The following is a 13,200-nucleotide window of genomic DNA, read 5'->3' on the forward strand; positions in this document are numbered from 1 at the left end:
ATGCTCAAAGACGAGGCTTGCTCCTCCGGTGGGCTTTGGGAGCCAACATTGACTGTCCTAACTGTGAGTTACATATAAAGATTGCCCGAAGATGGATGGGGCTGACAACATCAGGACAACGGTCGTTCTCCAGTCATCTTACTGGGGCCGCCATTGACGCCATTGACCTTGTCCAGGCTTCACTACGGCAGATTACCTCGCGAGATCCACCAGAACTGTGTTTCTGGAAGATCCACCAGAAATCTACAACCAGTAGCAGCATTCGGCCGACCGACAACAGCGAGATTGGGGCTAGCACGGCGGGCAGCCTTGATAATCTTCATCCTATATTGCAAGCTGCGTTGAGCCATCAAGTCTGCTTGACCAAGTCTGAGGCGAGCTCGCCACAGACGCCTTATTTGGGCATCCTTTGGCTTACCCGACCTGCATGAGGCTCAAAGGCGGCCACTTGATGTCCATTGCAGACGTGGTTTGTGATACGCCATACGGCAGCATAGGTACTTCACTCCAAGATGTTCTCACCATTACGAAAGTTCTCGAATTGCGACCTGGGGGCAGATCAAGCCTGAGCCTACCAAGGCTGAACCAAGATCCAACCAAGGCAGCTTCTGTTTCAGCTTGTGGGCCTGATCAGGACTTGAGGAATCACACCAGGTGTTCAAGTTTCCAACACACCAACGGGCTCAACTCCCGCTTGAACGCATATTGCCAGGCTCAATTAAAGTTTACTACTATTCATGCTAGATGTTTTCTTTCGGTCTATGAGATAGCGTTCATTGCCTACCTAGGTTGTCATTGAATGAATACGTTCTGCCCACGGTTGGGTCTATCCAAACAGAAGCAAGGGGGAATTCGGGCCCGCAAAGAAAAGGGGCAGCGCTTAATTGACACATCAAGACAACTAACTGCATATCATGAGGTGCACTACGAGATAGTGAGATATGCTAGAGTCGGCCGGCGATGTGGCTGGCCGCGTCCGCCGTCATCCTGAGAAGGACAACCATTGGATCCGGGACGGTAGACAGGATACTATCCTACTGTGACTTTGCTAAACAATTTACTCCGAGCTGAGTAATTTCCGATTCAGCCCTAACAGATACTGGTCCAGGCCACAAGCCATACGATGGGCTATGAGGGCGGCTTAATCGGGCCATGCGTCTGCCCAAGGCTCAACAAGCCGTCTTGGCTGACACTCGCTGAAGGCAACGAGTGGCAGACAGGTATGTATGTACAGCCGCAAAAGTATGGTCGGCAGGGCCCATGTTTCCGCGGATCTGGACAAGGAAATGGAACGATTGACAGATGCAAACTAGAAGAGACCATGTGTTGAAATCAATCCAGCCACTGCGATGTCGGCCTGGCAGACTATTGCACTGCAAATGTGGTCATCAGCAGGCCGACATCAGCCTTCTTTTTTTTTGTTTCTCTCTGTCTTTTCTCTGCGATTCATGCGTGCCAGCTAAGGCATGGCGCGAGTTGCCTGCCGGCAGATTCGCCATTGATGGACAAAAGGATATTCCGTCTTCCACACATGGATACAAGGCAACTTCCGGCACGGAATACCAGCCTTCATTACACCACTTCTCCTCTCCAGATGGTGGAGGGTGTCGTCAATGTCGGGTTGAAAAACATTCTTCTGTCCTGTTGTGCAACAAATATCCAGGGCTCTACGGGCCGCCTTCTGAATTACTAGTCTAAATTGGTAAGTACTGTTTACCGGCGCGGGATCAGACCTCATCGTGCATTTCCCGCCAGTTCAACCTGGCACGGGCCCCAGATATAACCACTCGTTTAAATGAGCTGGTTTATGTAGTCGGGATATAGGATCCTCCTGCAAAGAAGAAACCTGTCCTCGGAGCCAGTAATCATTCCATAATATTCAATGGAGCCGAAACATGCCGGACACGACAAGTAGCGTTGCAAGGGAAAGCTGCCACCTGAGTTATATTTCCCCATACCTACCTGGGTAGATACCTGTCACAGCTGAAAGATGGTGGACGAGGACGTGTCACGAATCCTGATTGGCAGGAAGCTTGACTCGGGAGTTTGGGCGGGAAACGCTGGCGGTCTACTACACAGTCCCAGCTCATCGAAATTTCAGCAGAGAGCGAGCCTTTTGCCACCATCATCTTACTGCTCAATACAAGACCCGCAATATGGCATTCAGCCCTACCAACAACAGTTGTGTTCAAAGTTGGTCATGAGCGCCTCACACCCCACTGCCCCATGGGACTCCCCATGCATTTGGGAGCAGGGCGTGTAAAACCAGGCCCTCAGATCTTGGGCGAAGAGTTCGGAGTACTCTGTAACTAGATGTGCTGAATTATGCACACTTTTACTTGGCGCTGAGCTCATGCACAAATCCTGTGCAACTCGCATTTGTCTGACTGGGCGTCAATTCTTCATCGAATGACGGCAAGCGACTTCCAACGTTTAAAAGAGGGCAGCACCAAACCCTTTCTTTTTTTTTTAATTGGAACAGAAAAACAATTGGGCGTGGGGGAAGGAGAACAAAACTTGAAGAAAAGACGATACTCAAGGTGGGGCCCTCATTCACTTCTCTTTTCTCTCGATTTCTTGTGTCCGCCTGGGATGAGGCCGTCAATAGAAGATGGCACACAATACGAGTAGAGACGCGCAACTTGGCCGGCTCAACCTGACAACATCATTACTTTCCAAGGCATTTCTGGGGCATCAAACCGCTGAGCAAGCCTCACCTTACCCACACACAAGCTCCGTACCCACGAATCGAATAACTACCAGGAATTCCCACTGCTTTAGTGTTGACGTCCGTACTATGCAGAAAAATGCAGCCAGGGGCCAAGGTAGAGCGCTTACACTCTCTTCCAAGGCCAACAAATCTTGATACAAGATGGATGGAGCCAAGCGGTACCGGCGCATAGGAATTCTGCCCAAAGCTGAAGCGCTTATTTGGTCATTTCAGCAATGGCCAATGGTTGGACATGCCGTTTCCAATTTTCCTGTTATGAGAGATTATCTACAATCAACTTCGCCTTGGCTAAGATATTTTTATTCACATCACATTGGCTAGAGACTAGCTATACCACTCCCTGACCAGCATGGCGTTGTTTCATCACTTCATTCTTTCGCGGACTCGCCTGGTCGTTTGCTGACGAAAATAACAAACAGATCAACGGACCCACGGCGCCATGGGACCACATCTGTCAGTTGTTAATTGGCAAAAGCAATTTGGTTGAGAATACGGAGTACAGTGGTCGAGGTCGGACTGATGAACCCTCAGTGCCGTTGGAGTGCTCGGAATGCGGGATCGAAATATTATCGACAGCCAACTTGGTATTAAAACTCTTGCTTTGAGAACGAATGTGCAAGTGAATGAGTGGGCACATGCCATTCGACCCATCAAGCTAACTCGAGGATCCTGCGAAGCACACTAGTATATCTTTATTAGCCTCATGACGGCTCCTTGGCCAGAGTCGCAACACTGGTCCGCATCCAGAACAGAGGCCTGACATACTGTGCCAAGCTCCTCCTTGTAGGGCCAAGAGCAGCAGGGCTCTGCCCAAGACCGCGTGAAGCAACACTTCTTGAATACTCCGTAAGTGCTTCCCAACTGGAATTCAGCGGGGTGGACACTGGTCCTTGGTCCTCGTTGGAGAAGCGACAATAACAGTTTCTCTAAGAGAGCGGCTCCAGACGACAGTCCGCCCGAAAGTGCGGCCGCACAGGGTAGCCCCGACGATGGATGACGGGTAGCATGACGCGCTGGACGTCACTTTATATTTGATCAATCAGCGGAGATCCTAGGTGTCTGACATAACCAAACATGTGTGGTTGGAGTGCTTTGGACCTTGCCGCCGTTTACCGCCGCCCCCAATGAAGCCAATGCAGCAAGGCCAGAGCGAGAAGCAATTCTGACATTGACCATCAACGCAAAAATAACTGATTTTCCAGGGGGTTGTGCCTGTTCAGCAGCATATCATGACGGTGTTTGACGCCAAAGGCCTTGGGACATTTTCTGGTTCTGGAGCAGCCCTGACGCATGTCGACAGCTACTGAAATAGAAGTAGTATTGTGGAGATTCTTGGGCTATTCCGGAGGAGAACTCTCGGGAAAAGATGTACATCCTTCCCGTGGGACTGGACGGGGCCGGCAACACTACCTGACGATGAGTAGGTTTACCCTGGCAGGCCAACAATTGGGCGCGGACTCTCCCGGCTTCAAGCGATTCCCCTTGAATGCCATTCGAGACAAGCATCTCTGTCACTCCAGTGCTCATGCAGCGCGGGTGCAAACCGTGCCTCTTCACTGCCCTAGAAAAGGACCAATACCGAGACAAACATGCCGATATACTAGAGGAAATCAAATATCGCCAACATAATATTGCAGCACAGAATATAAACGCACCGAGACGTGATACAGTGCTCTGCCCTTGGTACATCAGCTAGACGCTCCACTTGCAGGAGCCCGAGACCACTGACCCTATTTGGCCCTACATACTACAGCACATGGAAAAGCAAAGATAAAACACGCGGGAAACAAGCCCCCCAAAATTTATTGGCCAAGCTGTGAAGTTTCATTTTTCAAAGAGGCGCCCTCTCCCCACCCTTCTCCCCCCCTTCTTTTTCCCTTCTCTCAAAAAGATCATTTTTAGCGCATTGAATCCAGGCAGCCCAACGAGGAACTAGTCATTGGGATCCGTACATATCTTGTCCAACGGCGGCAGTATCAAATGGCATACGCCAAGCTTTGAGCTAGAACAAACCCTGATTGGCTGCGTCATCCTGTTTCACTACCTGTGGTGCTGCCGAGGATCTCCCGGAAACGATGCCAGGTCAATTGAGGATGGAATTAATGGATTTTACCAGCACTTGAGCACTGTAATAATCTCTTCACAGAGCAGTGGGATGTTGACGTCCGGCGATGTTTTCATAGACAGACCTCTTTCTTCTTTCATCTGGCTCGTCAATTCTTGGTTCGCAGCATTTTTATTTGGGCAAAAGATTTCACTCTTGGCATTATACTTCGTAATGATGCACAACATGGTGGTGGTTCCCCTCTTTTTCGGACTTGGCCCTATCCAAGCCTCAAATGAATACGCGTCACGGCCAAACAAAACTACAAATGTCAACCAGCGAAACATCACTTGAATGGCGAATGAAGAGGTCATAACTCCTTTTCCCCATCGAGTCCAGGTACGTTGTTTGCTTTCGTGGCACAAATTGCGGACGCACATCACCCAAGATGATGGTTGTGGGCGATGGCGGCTAGAATTATACCCTTGACTAATGCATTCACTTACACTACCATACTCTTAACATACCTTTTTTTTATATACTTTTTTTCTCCTTTCTTTTCTCTTCGTTTCTTTTCTTCAAGAGGAGAGCATACAAAAAAAACTTCATAATACAAAGCATAGCCTCTCCTACTATCTCGCGGACTTGCGTGGTCAAGTAAGTTGCAGAGAATGTGATGGCTCCGCATACCAGTTGAACATTTGGCCAACTATTACACAACAAAGCAAGGTGAGAAATGAGTGAGTATTCTTCCTTGCCCACCTCTAGGTACACACCCCCAGAATTATCCGAATTCATGCCGAGTTATATAATACAACAGGGCGGCGCAGTCGGGATATGACTCTTCTGGATTTGTGTGTCATTGCGACAACCAAATATAGATGCTCACGTTCCTCGCATCTCAAGTAGCACTTGCCCAGCCGTGTGGATATGTGGTGATGATGGAGGACCTGCAAAAATGCCAATTCTCTATGCCACAGCCTCAAAGCAAGCACACATAACGTCGTAATTATCACAATATTTACAAAAGCTGACCATGCCGTGCTTGCAACGCTAACTGTTTTAAGGAGAAATAAAAGAAATAAAACGAAGAAATAGGGAAGAACAAAGCAAATCTACGACCGGAGGTCCTTGCCTCGATGAGAACACAGCGGCTCGGAGCCATCTGGATCTTGGTATTACCCGTGACTGTCATTTGTTACAATCGGCTACTCAGTACTTCCTGTGTGCTATTATCTGTCTAGGACCTTACTGGGGCTGTGCCAGATTTCGCATGTATTTTGTCAAAGTATGTAAGGAGTATGTTCTCTCAACTATTACTGCGGCAAAACAGTCTGGGTCATCGATCTTCACCAACGATTCTGGTTACAGCTCTGGTTTACTCGACCCTGTTTTTGGAGAAACAGTCGTGCCGGCGTCAACGCGTGCTGGCACTATTGGCAGGCAGTACACGGCGAAATAAGTCTTCCCAAAGTGGTTTCGTGCCACGACACATCTGGAGAATGTATCACGTCTGCCCAATATCCCATTACATTTAATAAAGAGGCCGCCGAAGCATTGTCAACCCTGCGCTGTCTGGTGGACTATCCTGATCTTTGGTGTTCTACCTACTTAGGTATTTGCGGGCTTGTTCGCGCTAAATGGCCGCAAATTTCCGTGGTCACGCCCGTGGCCACGGGACGAATGTCCCAATTCGGGTGAAGAAGGCAGCGGATAATGTCTTGGATGTGGCCTAGGGGGTGCATCCATCGCGTCTTCGGGAAGCTCGGTGGTACTCCAAGTAGGTGAAAGGCCGAATATCCCAGCGATAAACCCTGTGATAGTTGCCAACGCGCGGCGACTGAGCAGTTGGTACAACCCCCGGAGACAATGCACTAAAATTACCAGCAAGACCATCGAGGACCAGTCTCCACAGGTTCAGTTCTCTATTCAGCTGCAAGGTCCAAATGTCAAGGTGCGGCGGGCCTGGTGGCTCTGTTGGTTCAAACCGTCCCTTTTTTCTCTTTTGTGACACACTGGCGAGCTGTGAATGGCCAGATACGCTCCGGGAGTAACAGATCTGGATGCAGAAACTTGTCCAACCAGACAGACCCGCCAACGCGATGTGTAACTACCTAGGTAGTTTCCAGTACCCTTTGTTTTCTGGGTTACGCCCTGGCCTTTTGTCTCATTCTTAGGGTTTGGACGCCTCACCGAAGTGTCGCGTGTGCTATCAACTTCGTGACCGTCCAAGAACACTTAACGGTTCATCATGTGACTCGCTCAGACGTCCAAATTGGTCATTTACGAGCCGTTGTCTCGAATACACGATGGAGAAGCTAGTACCTTCATCTTCGTTTGAGACACAGACTCGGGGCTTTTGTGTGACGCAGCACCTTTGTCCGGATTATCAGGATACGCGGATAACTTCTCTCCTGAAGAAAGGTGCGTCGTCATCCAACCGAGCAGGGTGGGTAGTGGACGTGGATTTCAACTGCCACGACTTCACGGAGAAGTCGGCTGTCTCTGAGGAGCGCACTTTGAAGCAATTTGTCACCTCATGGCTCGGCCCATCGGCTCCACATTGTGTTACAACAATATACGCATTGATTCAAAGTATCTCTGGGGCTCTCGAGTGGCCAGCGCCCACACAAGCCATGGCGTTGTCCGTAATTATTCTCTCGCTCAACATCAGCCAAAACAGCCGCCGGACATTGGTTTCCTAGCATGCACGTACCTTCTGAGCAAGCTTGTTGATTTTGTACCAGAATTTCTACGTCAACGGCGGCGGTCTTGCAGCCCTAGTTACCGCCATCGGCTTGAGGCTGATACTGTGGATGCAAGCCATTTGATAGCTCAACGGAGCTCCCTCCGTGTAATCAATCAATCCTTATGCCTCTCCCAAAATCTCAAAAAAAAATTGATCGACGCGCGAATCTTGCCCAGTTGGAACGCAGGTTGCTTCCAGGATTTGCGTGCCAGAGGCATTTTCTACTCGCCCACCATTCGTGATATAGTCCTGACTCCTGAGGGCGTGTTAAGCTGTCTAGTGGCATAAGCGAAATTCAAGGTACTGAAATGTGCAAGTATGGACCTTTTCCTTGCTCAAATGGAATTTTCCAAATGCTACGGCGAAATATCCTGACACTGAAAATACTTGTTGGAGACTCGGTGCCTGATGGATTTGGACTCCTGCATGCTTTATAAAGACTACGGCTACACCTGCGGGCGGCAAGTCGGCAACTCAGAACTGACGTGTGCAATTTTGGGGGTATCTAGACAAAGTTCCACATGGCTCTTGTTAAGTTGGGCATTTTTGACATCACACAAAGTCAGCGGGCAGGTGTTCTGGCGCTCCGTGTCTGCAGCAACGAGTCAAGCAGAGTCCCCAAATACACTCAGAGGCAGCACATGCACCTCATCGGCCAACTGGTATTGAATCGCGCAGGATGACGGGCAGAACCCAGAACCCACCCGGCTCCAGCGTTCCAAGTTGCCGGGAATTGGATGGTGAGCAGTTTAAGTTTTAATCGGGGACCATTGCGGCCCGGGCAAGACGGACTCCCTCCTCGTCCAATTGTCCGCGGCGACTCCCTCTTAAACCTGCAGGTCAGGGAAGATGATACTCCCGCTAATGGGGGCGAAATGGGGAGAAAAGAGGGCCGCGGGACAAGACTCGACCAACGAACCAGGCATTTGGCAGGCTTCACGCGTCTTGACGGCCTTGGGGAACGGTGGAATTGCCACAGACAATTTCCAGCAGCCGGGGGTCCTCCCCAGTGCTTGACCGTAATGAAGTGCCAGTGAAGCAAAAGAAGCCTGTGAGTTACCACCACAAATGCTCTCTGTGATAACCCTGGTCTGGGATCGGCTGCAGTGGTTAAACGTGGGTTTTGCCCAGCGGATAGTTTCGTGGACCTTTTAGACCAAAGGAATCACCGAGTCTACGGCCTTACATATGTATCACTCACTCTCGTTCGCCGCGCGTCATACATACAAGGTTCTAATGCTCAAAAGGAAGAGCACCACCCGCAAGACATCGAGGACCGCCACGGAAGGGAGAGTTCCTGGGCCCACGAGGCTCAGTGATCAACTCTGTGCGACAGTATATTACTCGACGCTAGTGATGAAGCTCTGCAACTAAACATCACCCAAGGACGAGGGAAGCAGGATGTCTGAAGGGTTCGTAGTCGCGGTCTAACAACCAGGCTGGCGAGAAGTACCAAGGTTAGGAACCACTCGCCGCTGAGTTGATTCTTGGTACGGAGTAAGCCACCGGCAGTTGTGTGACGCCTAGCCACGAGGGAGCTAGTCGAGTCGAAGCAAGATGGTACAGGAGGAGATTTCCTTGTCGGCGCAATAATAATCCCCAGTTTCCTGCGCCCTGTAGACGAGAAGATTAGGCCTCCATAGGGGGCTGAGAATCTTGGCGTTGGTTGCTGATTATCATTTTTGGACCAGGGCTCGATGTGTGCTTTTGGGCAAAGGGCCAGGTGTGGTAGTACTAATCTGTCCCATAACTCTGCAATGCGCTTCAACACCTCCCCAGCACGTCATTGAAACCGAATCAAGCCACTGGCGTTAAGTGCTAACTGTTGGATAAGGACAGCTTCATTGCCATCAGCCTTGTGCGTGCCCCGTCTCGGCTCGCTCCATCTTGTTCGGGTTAAAGATACGGAGTACGTACTTGCGGCGCCTTTAAAAATGCAGAATAGTGAGTGACCTTTGGCGTCAAAGGCAAATACCACGAGTATGGAGCGGAATGACACATGTGTAACATATCACTTCTCGAATTTGCCTTTGAAAAGGGAGACGGCCTCCAGAAGCTATCCGGTCTCGGAAAATGGCAGACTATGGACTAAGCTTCGCAGAGCTTTCTGAGTTCAGACAAGCTCCAAATCACCTGGAGGGGCGGAATTGATTAGCAAGTCAGCAGGCTGCGTGGTTTGGCGCTGAGTCGAAGGCCCCGGAGGGCTGAAAGTCACTGCGGCTCTCACCGAGCATCGGCCTTTGTTGGGCGATGAACTCTGACATGTTGCTCAGGGCCGCAGCCATGTGCCGAGTGTGTATCAGTCCTCCCGCGGGCTATTGAGCGCCACTATGCATGTTGCTGCTAGGACACCGGTTGCTCAATCCCTGGTTTTGTCAAGACCAAAACTCTGTTGTCGACAATCTGAATCATTGTGGCTGGTACATACATGCAAAGTCTGTAAGCTTTGGTGGTTACTGTTTCTGAAACTTTGTCGCTTTGACGATACCTACTACAACCGCTACTAACATTGGTAAGCGGCCCAAGTTCACGAAAGACAGTTGGCTCGCCGTAAGATTCCACCTGAAATTGGTCAATTCTCCCGGCCACAGGTGGGCCGACTCCCCTGGGAATAGTAGTAATTCTGGCTACCTGGGGTATTTGGATGACCAACGGCTGACTTATCGGCCGGTTTATAGGCTTACACGGTTTCAGCTGATGTTGTTCCAGTAGTAAAACTGTCGACATGAATGGGGATCCCCGGGGAGGCCTTTAATGAGACGCTCAAGCTTTTCCGGAGGCCAAGCAACAATGACGACTCCTACATCGACATACTTTTTTCAAGACTGCGCTAAGCTGCAAGGCGTGCCGGTTAACGGCATTCCTGCCCGAAAGACAACGTTACAACCAAATTAATCGAGTTTGAAATCCTCTAGTCGATACGAAACGAGACATTCGACAGAATAGTCTTGGGGTTTGACCCTCGGAACTTGCAACCACGTCAGATTGTGTGGTGTGCATAACGTGGTAAATCAAGATCTCCTGAGACTAAATTACCCACTGACTTGGTGGGGTCATTCAAGCTATCAACACATGGATATCTGTTCGGAGGGGTGATCTCTTCTTTGCCTATTAGTAGTACACCAGACTTCTGTTGTATTTATGCACCGGCGGCGCGGCAACACGGCGTGGTTACAACATGGCTGCGCCATTAGAACCACATCATGTTGGGATGGAGGAGCAATACGCAAGCAGACTATATTTGGGAGTCGTCTTGTTGCCCCATCCCACTAGAATGGCTCTCGGCTCCCGCTTGGTTGTTGGATCTTCGGCCTCGGACCACAAAGCCAAGCTCCTGAGGATAAGAGCTACGTATTCAGACCACTGCTGAACGCGTCACACGGTATCTCCCAAGAGGGAAAGCTTCTAGAAGGAGTCTGGAAGGAGCGGGATCTTCTTGCGCAGAAGGGGTCAGAAGTCTGACCTGAAAGGGAGTGTCCCTATTAAAGGTACGGAGTACGTGCAAGGACAAGTCGCGACCCTCATTTTTTGATGGAGCGACTCCCCTCAACCAAGCATGTACGGCTTCCTCGATGCTGGTTCGATGCTGGTTCGAATGGCATCTGGTACGACAAAACGATTCGGAGATGTCTGAACTTTCAGAGAATTCCATGGCCCTGTTGGGCTGCCCAGCGCCCCGTGTGCCCTGCTCCCCTGCGCCGCATCAGCCCTTTCGCCCACTTGGGTTCCCTTGGTTTTGTTTGCTTCACTCGGCCGTAAACATGCCATGTCCGACGTTGAGTGCATCGGTAGGGCGAGAATTGTATGCAATACTACCCGCTGCCTCTGAAAGGAGTGGGGGGCCGGAGGATGGATCGTTGGAAATCCCTCGCCGCCGCTTCTGGATTTCCCGAGGACCACAACCGCCTTGTCGTATGGCAGCCTGGTACGAACGGTAAATCACATCGATCGACGTGCCAAGGCGCTGTAGACGGGGGCTTTATCCCAGGCTGCTGTTCATGCCCACATTTGGCTCTCAAATAAAGGTGCATGGCGCGACGTGGAATGCGTTTACGAAATCTGGTTGAAGGTGAGGGGGAGCCAACAAGGTCTTGGGGAAGAGGCAAATCCCGCCTCCATGTCTCTGCTCGCCCACACACGCTCTTGGCCAACATGTTTTGATATTTGCGTTGGTCAAGTCAGTGGCTTGGGTGCTACCACACAGGCGTTGGGGCTGCGAAACAATGGGAGGCTGCTTGTTAGTTAGTTGCTTCCTGTGTGTCTTTGGATAAGACGAATGCCCGCAGTGGCAGTGAATGGCAATCAAGCAAAGTGGTCTGAAGGCATCTTCAATCTCGACCCGCAAGGTGCGATTCGACGCTCTTTGCGGGACCTGGGCAGTTGTTGCCCTTTGGGAGAAGTCTTCGATGCCATGTAAATGTGTTTTCAACGAGGTCCCCGTTAGTAGATCCTTCCACGAACGGACCAAGGGCTTCGTCCATCTAACACCGTCCAGTCCAGGCCTTCACACTTTACACAGCTTGCCTCGACTGGACGACGATTGCGCATTGCTGCCACAACGGGCATCACATCGTTTCATCATGGGCCATAATTTTATGGAGTATTAGCCGTTATGATACACGAAACGATACAAGGCTTGTATGCCCATCCACGAGCCGCCGGCTGTTCATTCGAAGCTCGTGAGCCGTTTCTCCCGTCTTTTTTTCGCACATGTTCGTCTTGACGGTGGCATTTGTGGAAATAACGATGAGGCGATAAGTTGGTTGGATGGGCTCGCGAGGACAAATGGATACATACTTGCAACTCCGCCAGTCCGGCAGGCCCAACAGTCAGTCCGAATGCGTTGTGTAATGTAATGTTGGCTGCAGCCCTGCACAAGAAAAGACGAAAACACCCATAGGGGGCAACTCCGGCGCCGGGCCAAACATGGGCCAGCCGCAGTTTTGGCTTTGACAGCATGAGTTTGGTGCTATTGAAACCGGGGCCTTGTGCGTGTTGGTCTGTATGTATGTACGACATGAGCCATGTGTCCCTGTTGGGTTGTTGGTTTACGCAAAATGTGAACAATGCACAACAAAAAAGGCGGCGACGACGGGTTTAAGCCACGCCCCCGTTGCCTTGAATCAAAATACCAGACATCCGCAGGCGTACAAGGGGGAGTGTAACTTGGGTACGACCAAAGATTGTAACACAAGGGAGGGGAGGAAGAAACCACAGGGCTGTGCAAACAAACAAGCAGGGAAACAAGACGACAGCAACAGCAACACAACAGCGGAGGAAGAGGTGGCAGCGCGGCAAATGGCTGGCAGTCGGACAGCTTACGGATGTGCTTCTCCAAGCGTTCAAGGTCTAAGCCTTGCTGGGCGAATGGGACGCGGGCGGGATGCAGGCCCATGGATTCTGTCTTATCCAGATCCCACCCAATTGCCGTCCTCGAGACATTGAGGCTTGGGGGGGTGAGCCTTGCTGGGACCTGGTTGCCTATTTGCCTGTCGAAAGCGGTTGAGCTATTGTTGCGTTGCATCGTATCGAGTTGCGAGCATGGAGTAGCAGACCTCTCTCTCTCTCTCTCTCTCTCTCTCTCTCTCTCTCTCTCTCTCTCTCTCTCTCTCTCTCTCTCTCGCTCGCTCGTACGAAGGTGCACATCGCAGGTGGATATGATGACGGGCTTTACCA

The 13,200-nt window shown here is 50.7% G+C and overlaps 2 protein-coding genes across 2 annotated transcripts; both read left to right on the forward strand.

Annotated features, from left to right (window-relative positions):
- Positions 1–357: 357 nt before the first annotated feature.
- On the forward strand, positions 358–799 carry J3458_004387 (uncharacterized protein; the record flags this gene model as incomplete). Its single annotated transcript, XM_066118188.1, has 1 exon — positions 358–799. Exon 1 carries the CDS (start codon positions 428–430, stop codon positions 797–799), a length of 372 nt encoding a protein of 123 aa, XP_065976788.1. The 5' UTR covers positions 358–427.
- Positions 800–11,679: 10,880 nt separating this feature from the next.
- On the forward strand, positions 11,680–12,269 carry J3458_004388 (uncharacterized protein). Its single transcript, XM_066118189.1, has one exon. The coding sequence runs from the start codon at positions 11,820–11,822 to the stop codon at positions 12,129–12,131; it is 312 nt and encodes a 103-aa protein (XP_065976789.1). The 5' UTR covers positions 11,680–11,819; the 3' UTR covers positions 12,132–12,269.
- Positions 12,270–13,200: the final 931 nt, after the last annotated feature.

Source organism: Metarhizium acridum (assembly GCF_019434415.1).
Source record: "Metarhizium acridum strain ARSEF 324 chromosome Unknown scaffold_29, whole genome shotgun sequence".
Lineage (NCBI taxonomy): Eukaryota > Fungi > Ascomycota > Sordariomycetes > Hypocreales > Clavicipitaceae > Metarhizium > Metarhizium acridum.

What these genes read in the sequence shown, in the direction of transcription:
- J3458_004388 (XM_066118189.1), top strand. Translation starts at nt 11,820, where the DNA reads ATGGCAATCAAGCAAAGTGGTCTGAAGGCATCTTCAATCTCGACCCGC.